Here is a 25240-nt window from a genome sequence, read left to right on the forward strand (position 1 = left end):
AACTAAGAGAAATGCATATGAACAAGTATAAATGCACTCTGATTTTTTTTTGCCCGGGCGAAAAAAAGAACGAACAAAAATCTTGAATACGCCTTTGCGTGTAGTTGTAGAGGCGAGCAGCTACTGCTCCATATAAAAAAAGTCAAGGCTTCAGCTACCACCCGAAGAAAAAGATGAAGGTGTGGAAGATTCTCAACAAGATTCTGAATTCGATCAAAAATAGATTTGAAGTGTGATAAGCAGTGTGGCCTTATAACCCGAGTTATCTAAAATAGTCATTTAAAGTAAATGCTGTATTTATTTTGACCATCATACCACCCATGACCTGTTAATTGAATCAATTAGGCATTCTGATTGGTTATGCATAATAGTAAATACAGCGGAAGTATGTATATCTCTTACTCGTCTTACTGCACACTATACGCCTTAGTGCCCCTTACTACACGGATGTGAACAATCCATAGATTTCGTTTTTACTTTCCAACTTTTTGTGCTCCTCAAAGTACATTTCAAGCAGCTTTCTATTCCTAGGATTCAAATTTTCAGCCAAACTTTGATAGGTTGGTTAACAAATAACTTGTCCATATTTTGGAATTTAGTGTCGGAATTTGTCATTCAAGACCGAATTTAACTAGTCGACAATTCAAAAGCATTATTTAAAACGTCAGACAGATACACTACGAGTAATTTACAAAAAAAGCCCTCTTTTATAAGTATTGTTAAAAGTTTGTGTAACGAGGCTTTAATAGGGATTTTGAACAAATTGGAAAATGCAGAGCCCATGGGGATTTAGCCATTGAAGAAGGGGATTTCTAGGGATTTTGGAAACTGGGAGGTGGAAACCCTAATAGGGTGTAATTTTCTCAGTTAAGCTGCTGTTTCGCAAGTGTGATGTCTTTTGATCAACCAATGTGATTTATGGTATTTTGTATCAAGGAAACAAAACCTGTGCCTTTGGAGAAACTTTTGAAGCAATTTTATGCAGAGATAAATATATTTTGTAGCCCTTTTATTTGTTACTCTGAATTTTAAAAAGCGTGAGAGGGACCGCAAACAAAACTTTATTGTCAAACATTATCATGACCAGTATAAACTTTCAAAAATTTGATCAGTGAGGTTAAAAAGTAAGCTTTTTAAACTCGATTTTTCCAAAATAAAACATAGATTTTTCAACAATTATTAAAACAATCTGAATCCAGAGGAGAGTTTTTTCTTCTATCGAGGCGAAATTCCTCTCCTAACCTTGCTTAACTGCATAGAAAGTTTTTGCAAAAATAACGCCAAGATGCTCTGTCTTGGCCTTTCAGATATACTATCTTCCTCCATCGAGAAAATTATCTTTACTTGCAATTGACGGTGTAACCGAGAAAATCCTGGGATTTATAGGAAATTAAAGAAGCAATGACTTCTATCTAAAAAAATCATTTATTTTCTGTTATTGTCGGATTCCTTTCTTGTTAGTGTTTATTTTACCAGTGCAAGTTTTCATATACTATTTTCTGCTTTTCTACGCTTTTAACGCATCAATGGAATTCAACAATTTCCATTATTTAATAGCTGAGATACAGCTCTATCTATCTACTGAAAAAAAAATTTCGGAATCTGGTGTGCATGGTTTTTCAGATTAAAAATACATTGAATATCGATTGAAAATCATTGGAAAACAAATAGTTTTCCTAATTTTATATTAGATCCTTCTTAAAGAAATATTTAAAGTAACATCAAAATTTTAATGAGACTAATCATTCAATTATACAAGTATCTTGTCCTTCTGATGCAAGTCATAGCTATGGGGTTGTTGCAAATTTGCATATTTCAGAAAGGACATATACCGTAAGATACCTTATATTCGTATTTAATTTTTACCCTCTTTCATCTCACGGTCCTCCAGGGATCATTTTATTTCGGAATAAGTCTAAAATTTTGGGGTGCAAAATTTCAACTGAATAATCTAACGGTTGTACTCATTTTGTAATTTTTAAAATTTTACTTTTGTTAAAATAAAGTAGAGGATATAGTAAATACATGAAAATAATTAATAAATTATTAACTTAATTAATAAAATAGAAACAAACTAAAAAGAATTAAATAATAATAATTATAATATTAAAGAAAGTTTAGTAACACCTAAACAATTTTGTTAATTAATGAGAATTTTGTTAAAATATAGCCTGAAATTTTATTAGTGACAGGGTGGGGGGATGGCAATCGATATTTTTCTCTAGGCTCAAGAGAGGCCAGAGCCGTCATTGGTGGCTTTTCCTGTTCTGGAGAGAAATCTTTCAAATCTTGAACGGGAATATACATATTTTGTAGTATAATGATAATAAATAATTCGTATCTCTGTATAGATAAGCGAAAATGGAGTAAGAAAACATAATAAAACAAAAAAGAAACAAAAATGAAAGAAAAAATACAATTCAATGGAGATGTAAAGATAATAAAAGACCATGAAATGATTCAAGCGTCGAAACACGAAACTCCAAAGATTTGTTCTAAAAAAAGACAGACTAACGAGGGTTGTATTGCAGGAAGGATCAACAATTAATATGACAGAGGATGAAGATCCAAATACTGGTGTAGTCGAAAGCCCAGTTGAAGTTGTAGAAGTTGAAGTGGATAATTTGGATAAAATGCCACCGCTGATTCCTCTAATCTGTCATTTTGATAAGGATGCAACAACTAATTCTTGTACCATATCTACATTCACCTTGTGTTCTACCAGTATCCCTCCCCTTCCGCCTCCTGTGATTCCCATTAGTTCGAAATCAGTTGATGTAGCTGCTGAATCGCAGTTCACTGTCCCCGAAGGAGAAAATAGTTCTTTTCAGTCTGCAGAAAGAAGCTCAGTATCTGCTTCTTTGCTAAATAAAGGAATTGACCAAATTAAGGTAAAAGCTGAGCCTGGAATAAGTAACTTTACTTATCAACGTCGATCAGACCAGTTAAAACAAAAGTATTTTTCTGGAGTCGAAGTCATCACCATTTATGATTCTGACGGAGAACTACCTACTCCTTCTTCTCTAGAAGAAGAATCTGAAAGTATTGTGTCTGTCCTACATAACTCGCTCAGTGATGTTAGTTATCAGTCTGATGAAGAACTTCAACGCTGTGAAAATGACAATTCTGATGATGAAGGTAATAAGGTTTATTATTCCACCTTTTTCTTCTTTTTGTTTAAGTTTCTCTATGAGAAAAATATATTAAGCGTCTCAAAAAATTCAAAGTCTATGTTTTACCGCTTACAATTTATATGACAGCAAAACTGTTAGTGTAAATACTCACTTCAATAAGCCAATAACCACGCAATAAAATGATGATCATGCTAAGTTTTATTTTTTCAACAATTATTTATATTGGTAACTCCATATGGTAACATGTGGAATTGAGTTCAAGAGCTAAAATAGGTGATTTAAAAAAAGCAAAGCGACACCGAACATGTGAGCTGGAAAATGAGAATCATAACTTGTCAAAATTAAAAATGATAGTGATGGTGATTGAGATTTTGACATGGTTAAGGTCATCAATGCCTGCCATACCTTTGTTAAAAAAGAAAACAAAGGCTCGGCAGTATGTATTTCATAAAGACGAAAGACAAGCCGAAGTAAACGAACCAAACAAAATGAAAATGATATCGTTGATGATTGGGTTTTGGATTTTGACATGGATAGTCATCAATGCCTACCATACCTTTGAAAATTAAAACCTGGACTAGATAAATCGTTGGAAGAATAAGAAGTTTTTGTCCCATCACCCGATTAATTAAAAGAAACAAACGTGGTTATCAATGTCTACCATACCTTCGAAAATCAAAACCTTGACTACATATATTATTACAAGAAAAAGAAGCTGTATATTTATCTATATATATATATATATATATATATATATATATATATATATATATATATATATATATATATATATATATATATATATATATATATATATATATATATATATATATATATATATATATATATATATATATATATATATATATATATATATATATATATATATATATATATATATATATATACTAGCTATTTAGGTATTAGGTATTTAGTATTTATATATATAAATACTAAATAAATATATATAAATACTAATATTTATGTATGTAAATTCTACTATATATATAAATACTAGAAAAATAAATACCAAAAACTTGGACAACAACAACAAAATAGTAGGATAAGTGAACAAACAGCTATAAATTAAAAGATCACCTATTTAAATTTTCTGTAGTTTTATCAGCTGAGAAAACATGCAAAATTGTTTTCTACAATTATTGTAGAAAACAATAAGAAATAATTGTTTTCTACAATAATTGTAGAAAACAATTATTGTTTTCGCAGCTGGTAGTTTTACCAGCTGCGAAAACATGCAATTGGAACATGCAAATATTAAACATGCACTATCACTAATTTGATTAGTGATAGGTGATCACTAATCAAATTAAGTGATCACCTATTTAAATTTTCTGTAGTTTTACCAGCTGCGAAAATACGCAATTATTATATTTTCTATAACAAGTCAAAAATAGTCCTCTCAATGGGGGAGGGTTTTGATATTCCCTATGGTTTTTCGCACAGAAAATGATTGAGAGAATCTAAAAAAAACTCATATTCATTTTTTCATCCTCTTTGATTGAACTATGCTTTATTTGCTTTTTCTTTTTCCTCATATACTACCCATTTTATTTATTATTTTTGACCATGGGGGTCTTAAAAATTCGTTTTTATGGCACTTACTATTTACCAAGTAACATATAGCGATCGCAAATTCTGTCGGTCTGTCTGTCTGTCTGTCGGTTTTCGGTTCCGGTTTTGCTAGTTTAGGCGCTTCCAGATAAGCTAGGACGAAGAAATGTGGCAGGCGCATCAGGGACCAAACCAGATTAAATAAGAAATAGTCGTTCCCCCAATTCGGCCATCTGGGGGGGGGGCGGTTAATTCGGAATAATTAGAGAAAATGGGGGTTTTTAAATTACGAGTAGGTGATCGGATCTTAATGAAATTTGACATTTAAAGGGTATTGTGTCTTGGAGCTAATATTTTAAATCCTGACCGATTCCGGTGACATTGGGGGGAGTTGGAGGGGGAACCTAAAATCTTGGAAAACGCTTAGGGTGGAGGGATTGGAATGAAACTTTTAGGGAAAAATTAGCACAAGTCTTAAATACGCGATTCATATAACCAAAACGGATCCACTCTCTTTGGGGGAGTTGGGGTGGAATTTCTAGTGCTTTGGCGAGTTTGGTACTTCCGGACGTGCTGGGACGATGAAAATTGTTAGGCATGTCAGGAACGTGCACAAATTGACTTTATAAAGTCCTTTCCCCAATTTGACCATCTGGGGTCTGTAGGGAGAGGAAAAATTGAAAAAAATGAGGTATTTTTAACTTACGAATGGGTGATCGGATCTTAATGAAGTATGATACTTAGAAGGACCTTGTGTCTCAAAGCTCTTATTTTAAATCCTAACCGTATACGGTGATATTGGGGGAGTTGGAGGGGGAAACGGAAAATCTTGGAAAACGCTTAGAGTTGAGATATCGGGATGAAACTTGGTGGGTAGAATAAGCAAATGTCGTAGATACGTGATTGACGTAACCGGACGGGATCTGATCTCTTTGAAGGAGTTAGGGGGGAGGGTTCCAGTGCTTTGGCGAGTTCGATGTTTCTGGAAGTGCCAGAACGATGAAAATTGATAGGCGTGTCAGGGACCTGCACAAATTGACTTGATAAAGTCGTTTTACCCGATTCGACTATCTGGAGGGCGGAAGGGAGAGGATAAATTATAAAAAATGAGGTATTTTTAACTTACGAGTGGGGTATCGGATCTTAACGAATTTTGATATTTAGAAGGACCTCATGTCTCAGAGCTCTTATTTTAAATCCCGACCGGCAATAAGCCTCTGATTTTCCTTCAAATGAATCTATTGATTCTTAGAATTTTGCTACAGCTCGTGCCATAGGAGCTCTTGGCTCTTCCGACCTCGTCACAAGTGCCATATGAGCTCTTAGCTCTTGTTAATATTCATTTACCTTTATGTATTCAAAGAAAATTACAGAGACAATGTCTACGTCGTCTAACTAGTTAGGTCTTTTGACGTATATTTGTTGATACTTACTCTATATTTGTTACATATTTATTTATTTCGGTACACTTATTTAGTACTTATTTTCTTTATTTTTAGAAATAAAACTGCTGGGATAAAGCAAAAGTGGATTAACTAGTTTGGTCGTTTGACGTATATTTATTGATATTTACTTTATATTTGTTACATATTTATTTATTTCGGGTTGCTATCAGTAAAAAACTACTGAGATAAGGCAAACGTAAATAAGAAATTTACACAGCTACATTACACATCTAAATTCGTTTCACAGTCATAAAGACCAGTAACGGGTGACAAAATGCAGTGGACTTGAATAATTTGGGCTATGTATTGGGTGTAAGTTTAGGTTATTTTACCCCCACACCCCAGAATGCGCAAATATGTAGCCCAAGTTATATTATAATAAACCAAAAGTGTTATATTTTCATCATATTTTGGTATATATTATTAGGATTAACCTAACTTCACTTCTTGAGAGTGTTCTGAATAATATAGAATTTCCTTTTTTTGCTTATGATAGCCTATCGAGTCTATTTATAACTCTCTTGATTCTAGAACCAACCCCAAATTGTGCAGACAAGGACCCAAGCAAATCAAGTACATCGGGATGGACATCTCACTGCCTAGTAAGAGAAAGAGCAGAACACGTTTTTTCAGTACAAGTAAAAGTGGCACCTGAAATGTATCACATATTCACTACTATGGGAGCCTGTACTTTCATCTTAAGGTGGAACCCTAACTGGTTTGAGGAAGTAAAATATATATCAGAATTTCCGACATTTCTTATTCCAGAAAGTAATTTTCCTTACCAATTTTTACCTGTTCCAGTTCATTTCTATGACATTAACCACTATCTTTCAGTCTTTGGCCCACCATTGATCGTTGAAACGTTTCATAGGGTTAGAAGCGAGTATAATCGCTTTAATGGAAACCCAGATACTTGCCATAGGTTTGTTTTCAATAGCGATGGCAGTGGAATTGTAGAATATGATAAACAACATTTAATCTTTTGTCTCCACACAATCCTACCCCGAGGCTCATCTTTGTTTGAATATATGAAAAACGGATCTTTGGTAATAATGCAAATACCCCTGAAACGTCTTAATGCTGCGGCGGGAGAAAATCCTTACTTTCGGCTTCTTGGCTGTGTTCATTCTATTCAGTTTAAGAATATGGAGGAAGCACCAGAGAATTTGAATTCCATTGATCGAAAGTCAGACAGAAAACCAAAAGCTTTTGTTGAAATCTGTATTAAGTGTTTGAAAAACAAAGTATTACCTACAGATTGGTTTGATTATGAAGTTCCTCTTAAAGTCCAAGTAATATATAAACGTTTCATGTCTCTTGTGAAAAAGTTTCCTACATCTTTGATTGTCGAATCGTCACCCTTAAGAAACCTCATTTTAAAGCCAAGAACAGCGACATTGCCACAAATTGCTACTTTTTCAATGGACAATCGCTTTGAATATCTCGGTCCTGAACATAAAAAAGTGATGAAACATATTGTGACTCAGTGCCTTATAGATGAGGAACCCGTAATATGTGTTCTTCAAGGACCCCCTGGTTGTGGCAAGACCTTCGTTATGGCTTCAACTATTTTCCAGTTGCTATTTGTCAAGCCAGAATGCAAAATTTTACTTTGCTCACTCTCGGAAACTGTTTTAGTCGAAATGATCCGGAAATTACATGAGCAAATGGAAGTGACTGGCGCAACATTTAAAATTCTCGGTTTGGGAATTTTTGGTGATACTCACAAAGACTTACAGTTTATATTGGAAAATCAAGTTAAAAAAGGTTTTAGCGAGCAGTTGATTAGTCTTCAAGGTCATGCAGATTCAAATACTAAGGACATGATCAGAAATGCTAGAGTCCTAGCAACAACTTTTTCCTACTCCGAAAGCTCTTCCTTGGAGCTTATTATAAAGGAAACAGAAATGGTTTTTGATTTCTGCATAGTTGATGAGGCGAATCATTGCACTGAAATTGAACTGCTGCAACCCCTAACGTATGGAGTCAGGAAACTTATTTTAGTTGGTGATCGGAAGCAACTTCAACCCAATATCATGTCAAAGGTTAGTTGATTAGTATTTGAAGCTTATTTTTTCAATTCTTTTCTTTCTACTTGCCTTTCCTTTACTTGCAGCGCTTTTCTTTTTGCATGCCTTTCTCCAATTTTATCTGTCGGTTTGTATTTACTCCTGTAAGCATAAGAAGTTTAAATGCTCTACGGTTTAAGGAGGTTTAAATGCCCCCTCTTTAAATGCTCAGTTATTCTCACTGGCGCAAATTCATGGAAATTTAGGGGGAGGCGGAAAGTATTTCGAGTATCTAGGGATGAGGGTATATTTGTCATGTTTTCCTATTTCTTTAATAAAATACAAAAAAACATCTTTCAATGAAAATGCCCCAAAACAGGTATTTTTCGAAAAAAGGGGAACTGATTCCCCCCCCCCCCCTTTTGGGGGCTGTACAATTAGTACAGTCCCCTGTCTCTTCCTTCAATTACTGTCACTGCTTGTTTGCTCGTTTGTACACTGTCATATACGGCATACACGTTATTTATACGTGTATAAATAACGTGTTATTATAAATAAACGTGTTATATTTATACGTGTTATTACTAAGAATAGCTAAACTAAGCAAAATTGTTTGTTTACATATTACCATTACAGTTTTGTAATTATTTACTTCAAGGTTATTTTGTTTCAATTCGTTATAGAATTTCGTAAAGTTTTTTTTTTCTATTCCGGGCTCTTTAACTATCATACGAGTCATTTAGAAACTAATGCGTTTCAAGCCAAACAAAAAATGATTATTTCCAGTATCTATTAGGCAAAAGGGTTGCTTTAATTTCATTGGTTTGCACCTGTGATATGTTTTGGTAAGCCAGCCAATCATATTTTTATCGCACTTAGTATTTACCAAGTGATTTATTTCCAAGCGATCGCAAATTCTGTATGTCTGTCTGTCGGTCCCGGTTTTGCTTGTTTAGGCACTTCCAGATAAGCTAAGACGATGAAATTTTGCGGGAATATCAGGGACAGGACAATATTAAATTAGAACTAGTCGTTTATTTGATTCGACCATCTGGGGGGGGCGGTTAATTCGGAAAAATTAGAAAAAATGAGGTATTTTTAACTTACGAACGCGTGATCAGTTCTTAATGAAATTTGACATTTGGAAGGATATCGTGTCTCAGAGCTTTTATTTCAAATCTCGATTGGATCCGGTGACATTGGGGGGGGGAGTTGTTGGGGAACCTAAAATCTTGGAAAACGCTTAGAGTGGAGGGTTCGGATGAAACTTGGTGGGAAAAAAAGCACAAGTCCTAGATACCTGATTAACATAACCTGAATGGGGCCGCTCTCTTTTCTCAGATCTCTTTCCGACAGTTTAAATAGTTTAATTCCGACAGGATCCAGTGTTATTGGGGGGAGTTGGGGGCGGAAATCTTGAAAAACGCTTAGAGTGGAGAGATCAGGATGAAACTAGGTGGGAAGAATAATAACAAGCCCAAGGTACGTGACCGACATAACCGAACTGGATCCGCTTTCTTTGGGGGAGCTTGGGGGGGGGTAATTCGGAAAAACTGAGGTATTTGTAACTTACGAATGGGTGATCAAATCTTAATAAAATTGCTATTTAGAAGGACCTTATGCTTCAGCACTCTTATTTTAAATCCTGACCAGATTCGAAGACATTGGGGGGAGTTGGAAGGGGAACCGGAAATCTTGGAAAACGTGAAAATCGAGGTATCTTTACCTTACGAATGGGTTATCGGGTCTTAATGAAACTTGATATATAGAAAGATCTTACGTCTCAGATGCTCATTTTCAATTCAAATCGGATCTGGGGAGACAGGGGGTTGGAAGGGGGGAACAGAAATCTTGGATACCGGAAATCTTGGAAAACACTTAGAGTGGAGAGATCGGGATGAAACTTGATGGGAAGAATAAGCACAAGTTCTAGATACGTGATTGGCATAATTGGGACGGATCCATTCTCTTTGGGGGAGTTGGGGGGATTTCCAGTGTTTGGCGAGTTCGGTGCTTCTGGACGTGCTAGGACGATGAAAATTGCTAGGTGTGTAAGGGACCTGCACAAATTGCCTTGATAAAGTCGTTTTCCCCGATTTCACCATCTGGGGGCTGAAGGGAGAGGAAAAATTAGAAAAAATGAGGTATTTTTAACTTACGAGTGGGCGATCGGATCTTAATGAATTTTGACATTTAGAAGGATCTCGTGTCTCAGAGGCCCTCTTTTAAATCCCGACCGGCATTAAGCTTCTGATTTTCCATTTAAATCAATCTATTGATTCTTAGAATTTTGCTAGAGCTTAAGCCGTATGAGCTCTTGGCTGTTCCAATCTCGCCATAAGTACCATATGAGCTCTTAGCTCTTGTTATTTAAGTGTATGCTAGAAGAAGAAGCAAAGCTTGTGTTTTTAAACTTGGTTGAGTTTTTTGTGAAATTTTGTCTTGGGATGGGGGCAAACTTTTTGTTTTTATTTTTTTTTTCAATGAAAATAGCAAAAAAGAGACATTTTTTCGGAGAAAAGATCCTCAAAAAAGATTTGTTTTTTTTCAAAATTTAGGCCGGGCGCAAAATCTAGGGAACAAAGACACCATTCTCCTTTTCTCATTTGACGCCACTGTCAAGAAGCATAAGACATCCGCGAACATTGAAACTTGTGCTAAATAGTATACGCTTAATCCAGTTACATCTTAATCCCCAGGCAGGCTCAGTGTTGTTTCCGGCCCATTGTGCTACCTGTAATGCTACGGCCTATTTGAGTTACAAACAGGCCGTAACACTTCTTATTTTACCGAAGAATTATAGGTATTTGTTTTATAGTAGCTATTTATTTGTTTATTATTTCTAGGCTTGCGCAAATATTGGACACTTTAAGTCTTTTTTTTCGAGGTTTATCAACGCAGTTGAAGAAGAAAATGTATTGTCTATTTGGACACAATACAGGTAATAAACCAAAGTTATCAAAATTAATTATAATACAAATTGTATATTCAATTGGCGTCTTGAATTGTAAATCAATTGGTATTGATCAATTTATTAACCAAATTTAAAATTAATTGTAAATTTGTTTCATATGTTGATCAATTGATTAATAATCGATTAGGAATGAATAAGGACAATTAATTATTAAATTTATTACAAAAATACAAACCTCCATTAATTCACACTTCGAGCTTTCTTATTTGCTTCTTCCCAAAAATTAAAAAAAAAATACATTTTTTTATTTAATTGCTTATTATTGGATGAACGAAGGCAGAATGTATTTTTTATGTTTAACCTCCAGAAGCTTAGTAATCAAAATTTTGATGTGTTGTTTTTGTTTTTAGCTGTGTAAAACCGTTAAACAATAATTGCACCAGCTTGAGATTACAAATATGTAAATAATAGGTTTTATGTATTGATGTGTTTATTTTGATTCATAGGAACTAGAAATTTTTTCAAACTATATTGGCCTTAGGCTATATGAACATAACAAAAACATGTAGCTTCGTAAGTTTTCCTTTGTATTTTTCTCCTTTTTTTGTATATTTCCTTATAAAAATAAAATTTTGGTTTCTATACTATGGAAAGTCTAAAAAAAATAGGAAGCGAGGAGTAGCCCCTTTCGAAACAAAGGAGCACATAGACTACGGAACAAAAAGGCAAAAAAAAAAATTAATAGAAGACACTGATGAAGAACGAAAAATGAAGCAACAAAAATAACAAGTTTTGCAATAGGCCTAAAATGATTGTGGTAATTCTTAAACACCTCATTTGCAATGAAATTTTACTAATACCAAGATAAGCTAGTGCTAATTTCAGCTAATCAGGGTTTTGTAAGATTTTTTGATTGGTGGAAAATTTCAATGAAAAATTCTGATTGGCCTGAATCAGAGCTAAATCTCAGTATTAGTCAAATTACGCTGTTAATAGGCTTTTAAGTACATGGGTATTTTTGGACAAATTATCCAATAAGTTCTAAAACGACATAACAATATCAGTACTTACATGCTTGGTAATAATTTTCTATTTTGTTTTTCGTGTCCCACGGACTTTATTACATATAAGTAATAATAGTAGCTCACAAAATAGTAGCTTGCACACAAGCAGCTCATACAGATGTTACTTTTGTGTCACACAGAAATAAGTAACTTTCGTTCGTCATGGCAATTCGTTCGTCGGAGCTGCAGGTGTATATCATACAAGTACCATATTTTCTATCGAAATACCATAAGAGGTATTTTTAAAAATGTTCCACAAAAAGTATTCTTCAAAATTATCCTCCACCTCCTCCCCCACCACAGACGTCACCATCAATGAAGATAAGAATTCCAAAGACATTAAAATTTGGGAAATAATGCCATGCTTTGGGTATATGGTTTCCTCAGTTTTTTTTTTATGTTTTGCTAATATAAATATTTTTAATGAAATTTCCACGAACCAATGTGCAGCATAAAATAGCAATACGAAAAGTCTCCGCTCTAGCTTGAAACTTCTTCCTCGCGCAGGTTTTTCTTTGGTTTGTAGATTTTTATTTCCCTCTTTTTTGTTTTAGTGTGCAATATTTAGCTTACATTTATGGAATGATGGTTCTAGATTTCTTTTATTTTTATCGTATTTTGTTCTTGATACTGTCGAACAAAGAGAGGATTAAGCAACATCCAATTTTACCAAACTGCCAATTGCCTATTTCTAGCAGCAAAGTTTTAGCTATTCGTATCTAGTGGCTATTATTATATTTGTAGGCTATTAGTATCGATGTTAAACAGTAAAACAAGAAAAATGCAATTTTTAGGTAAATGAATAGAAAAGATTTTTGCGACAAATTACTGTCATAAGGTGTTTTGCAATCTCTACGAAAATTGGGGTTACCATTTCTATTGTACTGAATATTTTCAGTACAATGAAAACAAAATATTTTCAGTAATATTTTCTTTTAATCTTTTATGTGACAATTTATGTCATTAAGCTGAAATTATTATTTTTTGATTATTTTCATTTTCTTCTCATAAAAAACCAAAACACATCTTCTACAAAATGCCACCGCGCTAACAAAAACTGAATCTTAAAATTTAATCTTATTACAAATCATTCACTTTTCTGGGGTTATTCCCATCCTCTTTCTCATGTCCACTGCAGGGGAGGAGCCCTGGTAATGATGGCACCTCAGGGGAAAGGAAAGACTTTGAAAAAATATATAATAAAATAGGAAAATGAGAAATATTCTCCTTGAAGTTGAGACAAAACTAAAAACTCCTGGTTGTATTCTCCTCAACCCCTCCTGAATTTTTTTAGTGGTGCTCTTGTCCCTACTACAATCTTTGTGTAGGTATTATCAATGTTTTATCTTCCTAATGTTTACAATGCATCACTTAAAAAAGCTGCTGATTCCATTTCTAGCTTTCTCCCCTTTCCATTTCTAGCATTTCCCTCCTTTCGACCTTGTATTAAATTTTTTGGGTGAACTCGTAAGTTCGCCCTCTGTAATCATTTTATTTGTTGAATATAGGTAGGGACTTTTTTGGTGTACCTATCCAACTATCGTCTGTTTCTCATAAAAATCTCGAAATGATAATGTGCAAGTTTCAATTCGTGGCAGGTATATGTGCCGCAAAGCACATATCACGCTATCAACTTTTACCAATATGAGCCATTAGCTACCGGATTTTCACAGTGTATTTAGGTGAATTGGGCTTTGTAATCGCCACTTCACTGTTAACAGAGTCATAGGGGGGGGGTGTAGGAAGTGAGCGTTGCCCCAAAGATTTTTTGTCCCAATAGATTTTGAAAAACTATTTTTTTCTGGATTTTCACATAAAAATGCTTTTTTGCCTCTCTTGTTGGAAAAGTTAAAAAAGCAACAAAATATGTTCCCCAAGTTGCGCTTTTAGCTCCTTCACCCCATTTTTTGAATTGATCCCGCTGTTTAATTTTACAGAGCCTTTCTTATATGCTACTTTTCAAGTTAGTAGTTTCTTGTTGTTGATGCTATTTTTCTAGATAGTTACAGCTAAGGGCGTTAGGGGGTTCGAGCCCCCCTCCCAAAATCTTTGTTTGATACGACCTTGGTTACAGCGCTGTTTCATGTTTTGGGTGATAATTAAACCATTGCTATTATTATATTGTAGAAACTAATTGAAAATTTTACCCAAGGTGTGATTTAGTTCAGAAAACCCTTATATGGCCACGGTGTAAGTATCAAGCATAATTCAAGATTTTTTGTTTGTGGGTAGTAATATTCCACCTTTCCCCGGGTTGTAATAGATGGCCAACAAAAAGATAGGGAAAAACAAATTGTCAATTTGATCAACCTTTTGATAAATTAAAGATTAATAATTAAATAACACAAATTAATTTATAAAATAAATTAATTATATTTTATAATTATTAAATTATATTTTATAATTTATAAAATAATTAAATAAATTAAAGATTGACTACTCACTTTTCTTTTATTCTGGCTTGTATCAATTATGTTGTTTGTTTTCTTTACATCAATGATGCTTTATTTACTTTTAGTTACTTTATTTATTTACTTTACTTTTTACTTTATTTACTTTATTTTACTTTACTTTATTTTTACTTTACTTTATTTTTCATTTTTTTTACTTGACTTTATTTTCTTATTATTTACTTATTTACTTTGTTTATTATCTTATTTTTATTTAGTTTATTCACTTTATTTAATTTTTTGCTATTCTATACTTCGGCTCAATAAAAAATTATCTATGAATTCGCCTTTTTTCATGCTATAGATAACCGTTCAGGAATAATATCTTCTTTTTCTTTTCAGAATGCATCCTGCAATTTCGTATTTCCCCTCCAGAATGTTTTACAATGGCAATATATCAAACGGAACCGGGACAGACAAACCGCTCGGAGTCCGTCCATACATTGTTATAGATGTGGCTGACCGTTTAGAGAATATAGACGGAATGTAAGTTTTGATTTGTACTGATATTTTCTTCAACACTGTTTACTTATAACACCATGGCCAGTGAAAGTGAAATCTGATTTTTTGAATTAGTGTAGTAAAAACTTAACCTTGTGTTCAGTTATCTGTTATATGGATATCTGGTGTGTGGTATCTAGGGTTTTTTGTCCTTCTAAAGTAACAAGGCCCGAAAGAATGAAATCTGATTGTTTGAATTAGTGTAGTAAAAACTTAACCTGGTGTTCAGTTATCTGTTATATGGTATATCTGGTGTGTCGTATCTAGGGTTTTTTGTCCTTCTAAAGTAACAAGGCCCGAAAGAATGAAATCTGATTGTTTGAATTAGTGTAGTAAAAACTTAACCTGGTGTTCAGTTATCTTTTATAGTATATCTGGTGTGTGGTATCTAGGGTGTTTAGTCCTTCTAAAGTAACAAGGCCCGAAAGAATGAAATCTGATCGTTTGAATTAGTGTAGTAAAAACTTAACCTGGTGTTCTGTTATCTGTTATGGTTTATCTGGTGTGTGGTATCTAGGGTTTTTTGTCCTTCTAAAGTAACAAGGCCCGAAAGAATGAAATCTGATTGTTGGAATTAGTTTAGTAAAAACTTAACCTGGTGTTCCGTTATCTTTTATGGTATATCTGGTGTGTTTTGTCCTTCTAAAGTAACAAGGCCCGAAAGAATGAAATCTGATTGTTGGAATTAGTTTAGTAAAACTTAACCTGGTGTTCCGTTATCTTTTATGGTATATCTGGTGTGTGGTATCTAAGGTGTTTTGTCCTTCTAAAGTAACAAGGCCCGAAAGAATGAAATCTGATTGTTGGAATTAGTTTAGTAAAAACTTAACCTGGTGTTCAGTTATCTTTTATGGTATATCTGGTGTGTGGTATCTAGGGTGTTTTGTCCTTCTAAAGTAACAAGGCCCGAAAGAATGAAATCTGATTGTTTGAATTAGTTTAGTAAAAACTTAACCTGGTGTTCCGTTATCTTTTATGGTATATCTGGTGTGTGGTATCTAAGGTGTTTTGTCCTTCTAAAATAACAAGGCCCGAAAGAATGAAATCTGACTGTTGGAATTAGTTTAGTAAAAACTTAACCTGGTGTTCCGTTATCTTTTATTGTATATCTGGTGTGTTTTGTCCTTCTAAAGTAACAAGGCCCGAAAGAATGATCTCTGATTGTTGGAATTAGTTTAGTAAAAACTTAACCTGGTGTTCCGTTATCTTTTATGGTATATCTGGTGTGTGGTATCTAAGGTGTTTTGTCCTTCTAAAATAACAAGGCCCGAAAGAATGAAATCTGATTGTTGGAATTAGTTTAGTAAAAACTTAACCTGGTGTTCCGTTATCTTTTATTGTATATCTGGTGTGTTTTGTCCTTCTAAAGTAACAAGGCCCGAAAGAATGATCTCTGATTGTTGGAATTAGTTTAGTAAAAACTAAACCTGGTGTTCCGTTATCTTTTATGGTATATCTGGTGTGTGGTATCTAAGGTGTTTTGTCCTTTTAAAGTAACGAGGCCCGAAAGAATGAAATCTGATTGTTTGAATTAGTGTAGTAAAAACTTAACCTGGTGTTCCGTTATCTTTTATGGTATATCTGGTGTTTGGTATCTAGGGTGTTTTGTCCTTCTAAAGTAACAAGGCCCAAAAGAATGAAATCTGATTGTTTGAATTAGTGTAGTAAAAACTTAACCTGGTGTTCCATTATCTTTTATGGTATATCTGGTGTGTGGTATCTAAGGTGTTTTGTCCTTCTAAAGTAACAAGGCCCGAAAGAATGAAATCTGATTGTTGGAATTAGTTTAGTAAAAACTTAACCTGGTGTTCCGTTATCTTTTATGGTATATATCCGTTATATTTATGGTATCTCAGAATTTTGAAAAATTCTTTTTACATGAATTTCATTCTTTTCGCAACAAATGAGCACGGGAGGGGGCCTAGGTGCCCTCCAATTTTTTTGGTCACTTAAAAAGGGCATTAGAACTTTTAATTTCTGTTAGAATGAGCCCCCACACGACATTCTAGGACCACTGGGTCGATACGATCACCCCTGGGAAAAAAACAAACAAAACAAATCAACAAATAAACACGCCTCCTTGATCTGTCTTATGTCAAAAAATGTAAAATTCCATATTTTTATAGATAGGAGCTTGAAACTTCTACTTTAAGGATCTCTGATACACTGAATCTGATAGTGTGATTTTCGTTACAATTCTATGACTTTTAAGGGGTGTTTCCCCCTATTTTCCAAAATAAGGCAAATTTTCTCAGGCTCGTAACTTTTGACGATTCAGCCTAAACTTAATGGAACTTATATATTTAAAATCAGCATAAAAATTCGATTCTTTTGGTGTAACTATTGTTATAAAAATTTCGTTTTTTAGAGTTTTGGCTACTATTGATCCGGGTCACTCCTTACTACAGTTTGTTACCACGAACTGTTTGAATAACCAAGTCAAAAAGTTAAGAGAACGATGACTTGAGGTGAAGAGGTGATTGGCCAATATCTACCAAAGTTGACGCATGTAGATGCCACACTTGACCTGCTTTAGTAACTCCCTCTTAAAATATGTTTCTTTTCTTGATGAATTGCTGCTTGTTGGGTTGACAATTGCCCGAAGATATTTTTTATTTTGCCGTGTATGCGCCCTATTCCTATCTTTAGAAATGTTCTTAAAACTTTATCAGCAGAAGGCATTGGTATATACTCAGATTAAATGGAATCTTTAGGTACCCTCCCCCCCAAAAAAGGATCTGATGTACATGGCAGGTAAACCTGGATCTGTATCAATGTGTGAAAATCGCCAAGGCGTGAGATAGTAATTTTGGATGCCTAATTTATTGTTAATATTAATATCAAGGTTTGATCTAATGCGGAGGGGGGCTAGAGGGGGCAAGCTAAAAAGAAAATTACGATGAAAAAATTATCAAAAGAAGAACTAATTCAACGTTTGAAATTGTTTAAAATTACAATACCCAGGCGTTTTGTCCAGCATAGTTAGAGTTATTGATAGAGTGATGTAATGGGCGTGAGTGAGGCTTTGACGGTTTTCTCATGTCAAGTTGCACTATATTAGTCTCCCTGTTAGTAATTTTAAGTTTCCAGGGACAGTAATTCACGAAAAAAAGGAAGGCAACGAATTTTAATGAATTATTTTATTTAAAGAAAACACCAAAAAGGTATTTTTGAATTCGTTGAATATATTCCACCATACGTTTCTAATGACACAGTGACACTTTTTATCCGTTTAATCATTTGTATTAGAAATCAAAATTTCCGTCATTACTCCACGTTGAAACAGTTTTGAAATGAAGTGACAAGCTCTGAGCTACAAAAACTGACATTGATTGTTCCCAGACAAAGTTAGTAACTTTACCAATAATTTTGTTAAAATTTACATTTAAGGCTTTAGCGAGTGAATGCCAGTGAAAGAGACGTATACAAGTTTTTCTTAACAGCTGAAAGCCCACCGTAATTGTTATTAGGTCTAGGTTGTTATTAGGTCTTAACTAGGTTGTAGCTATTACTGGGACTATCGGTTCCGAAAAGGTCAGAGAGATTGGCTTCCGCTGTTGCATTGAAAAAAATAAGAGCAATAAACTATATGTAATTAGTTTATTAGGTATAAATTTTGTTTATTTGTATTCATGTCTTTTAGTTTTACTGCTGATGATGGACACTGTATATGTGTTCGAAATATCCAGTTAAATAATTTTATATCTGTTCACTGTCGATTAAAAGGTTTCATCCCTATTTTGAACTGTTTTACTTTCGTCATGGAAAGGCAGTGTGGTCTTCGAAGTTGTGAACATTGCTCTATTTTTCTTACTTAAGTAGGTTGTAGCTATTACTGGGACTATAATTTATCTTAGATTTGAAGCGATTCGTAAAATTGTGCGATATCGTATCCTTTTGTCTTCCATGGAAAGGTGAGACAATAAGGAGAAGTATAATAAGGGAAAGAGAGGCAATAAAAATGCTAAGAAGAGACAATTATGATTATGGACTCTTTTAGACATCCTGTCCATAAATTAAGAAAAAGCGGGATCTGTTCTACGTAATTTGTGTAAAATCTTTTTAAGATGTAGACACTATGACTTCTGTTGAATTATTTGGGGCGAGGCTAAGCCTAAATTTGTGCATAAGAATATGTCTGTATCCGTTTTTATAACCACCGCCGGTGTACGAACGCACTAATTTTTTTCTTGTACCTCGAAAATAAAAATGAGGAAAGAAAAAGACAAACAAAAAGGGTGAGAGCAGGTTTGCTGAAACAAGCGGGCTAGAAAAAAGGGGGTTCTCCCCCAGAAAAGAATACAATATTTCATATTAAGTCTTTATATAAATATTCATTGCTGAAAAAAGCTTTGAAGTTGCAAAACAGAAAAAAAAAATTCATTTCCAATTTTCATATTTCTGATTTGTGTGTAAATATATTTTTGTGTTAAAAAGCTAGTTTTTCAACTGAAAATAATGAGTGATATCAAAACTTAGAAGGAACAGAAATAATTCCTTATATTAGGGGGCTGTCCCCTCCTCAATCCCTCACTTTGCACGCTAAAGTTTCTTAGTTATTAGGTTTTTTAAAAAAACTTCTTTTGCAAATAAACGGACATTGGGCTTCAGGAGTCTTCTTAAAGAATTGAAAGAAAAAGTCAAACTAGCATAAATAGTTAAGGGTTGAGGAGACGTAAGCCTCCTTCATATATGGAATAATTTCTGTTCCTTTCTAGTTTTAATGTTAAATCTTACTTTTAACTAAACAAAATTACTTAATTTTTGATTGCTTTTCAAACATGCCAGGAAATCTGCAACCCCTCCGTGGAAACTCTCACAAACAAAATTTCTTTCATGAAAAATTCCTGCAGCGTGAAATATACCTCTTCCCCCCCCCCTCCCGAAAAAACATTCATTTTCATGAATGTTGCCTGTTAAAAGTGAGCTTATTCAGAACATTATGTTAATCAAAGATAAGTTACAGAATAAGGCTCTTGTGATTAATTGTCAGTTTTAGCGCTATGAGACCTTAATTCAAAAATTGTGTTTTACAAATATCGCAATACTTTCTGCCGAGATGGATCACTATTGTCACAGATAGCTTCATGGCATGGCTATAACCAGCCCATTTTTAACACTGCAGTAAAAGCCATTAGGATGTCTGGTGGACGTACTTTTTCTGAGTGGTTGTGGTATGGATTTTTGGAACCAGAATCATATTTAGATTTTAAGTCTATATAATTATTGTTGGGTATTTATCAGTTCAACTTTCCCTGACAACGCTGGCTGTACAAACCATGCCGCTACATAATGTCGCTTTTTAGTGCTGCTATTCAGGGAATTGTTCAAAACCTTTGAATAATTCTTATAGTGTTTATTTATTTTCTGTCAAATCTCAGATAGCTGCTGAAATATGAAGACAATATTTGAATATTTGAAAATATTTGAAAATTTTTTGACCATTAGCTTCAACATTTGGGAATCGAAAAACTGTTTAAAATTCAAAGAATCGATATAGCCAACTTGAGTTCATGGAGTGTGAGCCCCCTTCTCCGGATGCTATTCAAATCTCGTGATCGTGAGTTTTTGTTCCTATCGAAATAGGTTGCTCTTTACTGACTCTTCGTCACCGCGAATAGTTTGACCTTAAAATAACGATTAAATAAGAAATGAGTCTTTCAGTGTTTAATAAATTTGCAACATTGAACGAAATTTAAAAGAATACTGAAGTAGAATATTTTCTTCAAGAAAATTGACTAATATTTTCTTTTTATCTTTTATTAAGTCTGTATTGCATTAGCCTACTAGCTTTTACTTGGGCTTTTAAGAATATTTTTCTTCGCGGGAATTTTTTTTTCAAAATGGCAGTCTTCGCAATAAGATAATATATTGTATGATTTACCTTATATTAAGATCTCTTTAAGTTTTTCTGAATCTCAAAGTTGAATGGTTATTATTAGTTAAAGCTGTCGTAGTTAAACGATTTTATTAATATTGATGATTTTATGTTCAACCAAATGACATTGAGAATAAACTGTTGATACAAATTTTTCAGGTATCCATTGAACAAGCCCGTAGCATATTTGACTGCCCGATTGGTGGAAATGTTAGCTACAGTAGATGACTTGGAAACGATTGGCGTCATTACTCCATCACATAGACACAAATTTTCAGTTCTGAAGGAGCTACAATCCCGGTGAGAATTTCCTTGTAACTTTGACTTGACCTTACTTAACCTAGCTTGAACTTTGACTGTAGGCACTGCAAACTTAACAAATGCTTTAATGGGCTGTGAAGAATGGAGTGTGGGTAGCAACGTATTAAAAGAGTAGAAACAAGGAGTAATAAAATGTATTTTTAATGTTATTTCTGTAGCAATCTTATACATTTAATAATAATTAAATATTTCAAATAATAGTATTTATATATTTCTTGTTGATTTATGTATCTTATTTGAGTATTAATATATTGATTTAAGATTTATTTTTATATTTTTATTAGCTAAAAGTATTAAATTTAGGCTTTGTGCTAAAAATTGAAATCATTTTCATTTGTTTTGAAAATTTTTGCATAGTTTATATATAGTATTTAAATTATACAATGAGCTTGGAAAACGATGTCAAGTTTACAATTTTCCCATACAATTAAATTTTGATTGTTTCAGCTTTCTTATGGCGAATTTTTCCATATTGTGAGATTTTAGATTTTATTGGGAAAATACCAATAATCCAATAATCCGAATATACTGCCTTTGAAACCTTATCATGAAGTAAAACTGTGAAGTAAAAGTTAGCGAAAAAATGGAAAAATATTCAATGCTTTCCGTTCACCACATTTGCTCAGGTTAATTTTTTCCTGTGATATGTAAGATTCTTATTTCCTAAAATCTACCAGTTCAAGATTAAATGTTCTCTTAGTTTAAAACTTTCGGAAGTGGAGATGAATACACCCTCTACATCTACGAATAGAACAGAAAAAGAATCATTGAAGAATAAGAAGGTACACATACAGTGAATATAATTTCCTGAATGAAAAAGAAATCATTGAAGATTAAAACAAGACTTAATGCTTTTTATAATGATATTCGTACTATAATTAGATAGGCTAAATCGATTGTTGTTTGGCCAGGGAATTTGGTTGAGGGGTTCCACTCCAGGAATCATTTAATTGTTTCAATTTTAATTTCCAGTATTTAATTGAATCTTCGATTCTCCTATTTGTCATTGAAATGCCTAATAAACACTGATAACTTCCTACTCCTTTTGTTTTGGATTCACATACAGAGACATAAATAATTAACTGCCTCTATGTATAATACCAAGCTGACTTGTCGCAATTCTCCCTTCTCTAAATATTCCTTTTTAACCAGCTCCTAAAAAAAGAATTAACATAAATGTGCTAAGAATTGTGACTGAAATTAGTCGCATTTCACACAACGCCAGCAATACTTGGTACATTTATCTCTGCATCAGAATACTGTACGAAACGTCTGGTGAGAGTAGAATAAAGTGAATCTAAAGTAGAAAAAAAAGGTGAGAGTAGAGGTGAGAGTAGAGAAGAGATCCAGGAAATGTGTGTCTAAGTTTTCGAATGATACCCAAACTCCGTGAGACCTTAACCCTAATCATGGCTACATGGTTTCTGAATGAAGGATTCTCATCAAGTAGGATACCAAGAAACCGGACCACCCGATTCTCTGGTCTACACAAGGAGCCTTGTGACACCTGAAGGTGTGTAAGCTGAGGGAAAGCTATACCAATTGGAGAAAAAATAAGACAATGTGACTTATCAACATTCAAGACCAAGTAATTCGCATTAAACCATGAAATAACTCTCTCGAATAATGCCACAAGATTAGACTTGATATCACATTCCGTCCTCCCAATGGTCCCAAGAGTGGTATCATCAGCAAAAGCAACAAGAAAATCTTCGTTAGAGGTAGTATTGGAACACGACCGAGCATCAGGATGACACAGCTTGCAGCATGCCAGAGGCCTGGTGTTTTTTACCGCCAAAATCAGATCATTAACATAAATCAGAAATAAAATGGGACCAATAACAGATCCCTGCGGGACGCCATAATATACTTCAGAAGGGCTCCGGAAAAGCGGATCAATTGAAATAAGCCTACCAGAAAGATTTGAATCAAAACAAGAAAAAGTGTTCAATCTTATACCAATATGTGATAGTTTCCAAAGAAGAATCCGATGAGTCAAGGAATCAAAAGCTTTACGAACATCCAAAATAAAGCTGCTGGGATATAACCAGAATCTATTGCCGAATGAATGAAATTTGAGAAAGCTGCGCAAGCCTGCTCCGTAGAGTGACTCGCTCCGAATCCAAACTGGAAATCATGCAAAAATTCTTTTGCATCCAGAAAACTAAGAAGCTTGGATAGCATAGCTTTCTCAAAAATTTTGCTGAAAACAGATAGTAGAGAAATTGGCCTATAATTAGAAGGATCACTCGGAGAGCCACCTTTATACAGCACTATAACTTTAGCTCGCTTGAGCGATTCAGGGAAAATTCCTTTTTCGGAAGACAGATTGACAAGCTTAGTCAGTGGTGACAGAATAGCAGGCAGAATGGCAAGGATAACCCTTGTAGGAATTTTGTCTGGTCCTGAAGAGGATGATCCTTTAAGAGCATTCACGATACGAGCTACCTCAAATTCAGTAACAGAATTCAAGACCATCGACTTTAAACATGAGGGTCCAAGAAAGGCTTTGAAATCGCAACGAGAAGTTGCAGAGCTTGCCGAGGAAGCAGTTGCCTTCCCTATATTAGCAAAATAAGAGGTAAGCTCTAGCTGAACATCTGCATCTCTTTGAACGGTTTTACCATCGAGTATAAGCATTGATGGAACTGAAGGCAGCAGAGGAGTAGGTCTAAGAACTGAATTAATTAAATACCATGTCTTTCTAACATCCTTCCCACATTCAGAAAATTTCCTATGATAATACTGAGACTTTGCCTTCCGACAGAGAGAATTAAAAATGTTCCTATAGGTCTTGAAACGTTCGTGATCAGCTACAGATGATGATGCTTTGTAAAGCTTCCACAAATAATTTTTCCTTTTCCAGCTTTTATGGAGACCTGGACTCATCCATGTATTCAGTGGTGCTATCCTTTTCGAAGTATGGGGCGCTGCACTCTGATTGCAAATTTCCAGGATTCCTTCTTTCACTAAATCATAAAAGGAATCAAAAGAGCGGTTAAAATCTGAATCAGATACCAAACTGTCCCATGGTAGATCAGCCAGACGAGAATTAAGTAGACTTAGCTCAGTATCCCCATAACGGAAGAATGGGAGAGTAGATGGTGATGCTATACTCTGTGCTTGATCATCGCTCTTATATTGGGAAATAGCGGGAAAATGATCAGGTCTATTGTTTATAATGTATTGCGTAATGTTTTTACATTCACCTAGTAGCGTGTTTGTTAATAGCTACTTTTCTGCGCTACCGGTCGAATAGCACCTACTTCATACGGGTTAGAACATCCTATTGAAAATAATTCAACTCAGCAATTTTCGGCTTGTATATCCAACCTTCAGGAACTCTATACAAAATTTCCTGAATCACTACTTCAGTCGATGCTCTCTGTGTCATTCACATCGTCAATTCTGTTCCACAGTCTCAAATCTCGACCTGTAAAAAATCTTGCAGCCTACACTAGCTTCTTCCCGCCCACCAAATTACTTCCATTGAAAATTATCTATCTGGTTCAGTTCAATATATATTTAGTTACTTGCCCACTTAAGAAAAACAGTGGAGTATTAAATAGACAATACAAAGTAAGAAAAGACATTGTTAACAAGATAAATATATCATAGAAAACTAGGAGTTAAAACGGGAGTATAAAAGAAACAACACAAATATTTCACAAAAAGAAAAGAAAAAAATTGAAGTAAACGAGTTAGGTCACTGTGGGCACAAAGATGCCTATTAGTAAAAGCTCATGGCGTTTCTTTATAGCGTAATGGCGTTTCTTCTTTTACTTCACCCATCCTTTCTGCAACAGGGGGGGGGGGGGGCAAGTAGGTATTAAGGAAATAATTAGCGTGCTAAACTAAAACGCAGCATTACATTAAGCTTTGACATGTTATTGTTTTACAAGGCTGTGTGTTTTCTAGGTGGCGCAAATTTCTAGCTCAGCCCATAAGA

At 34.2% G+C, this 25240-nt stretch overlaps 1 protein-coding gene across 3 annotated transcripts in view; it reads left to right on the forward strand.

The window, feature by feature from the left end:
- Positions 1–25240, forward strand: part of LOC136033562 (uncharacterized) — a 78675-nt gene that overhangs the window by 49464 nt on the left and 3971 nt on the right. For all 3 annotated transcript variants that reach the window (XM_065714319.1, XM_065714317.1, XM_065714320.1), the window contains 5 exons: positions 2532–3138; positions 6683–8199; positions 11010–11104; positions 14934–15077; positions 21130–21270. In XM_065714319.1, coding sequence (XP_065570391.1) covers positions 2532–3138; positions 6683–8199; positions 11010–11104; positions 14934–15077; positions 21130–21270 — 2504 coding nt within the window. The remainder of the gene's footprint in view (positions 1–2531; positions 3139–6682; positions 8200–11009; positions 11105–14933; positions 15078–21129; positions 21271–25240) is intronic.

Source organism: Artemia franciscana, chromosome 12 (assembly GCF_032884065.1).
Source record: "Artemia franciscana chromosome 12, ASM3288406v1, whole genome shotgun sequence".
NCBI classification, from domain to species: Eukaryota; Metazoa; Arthropoda; class Branchiopoda; order Anostraca; family Artemiidae; genus Artemia; species Artemia franciscana.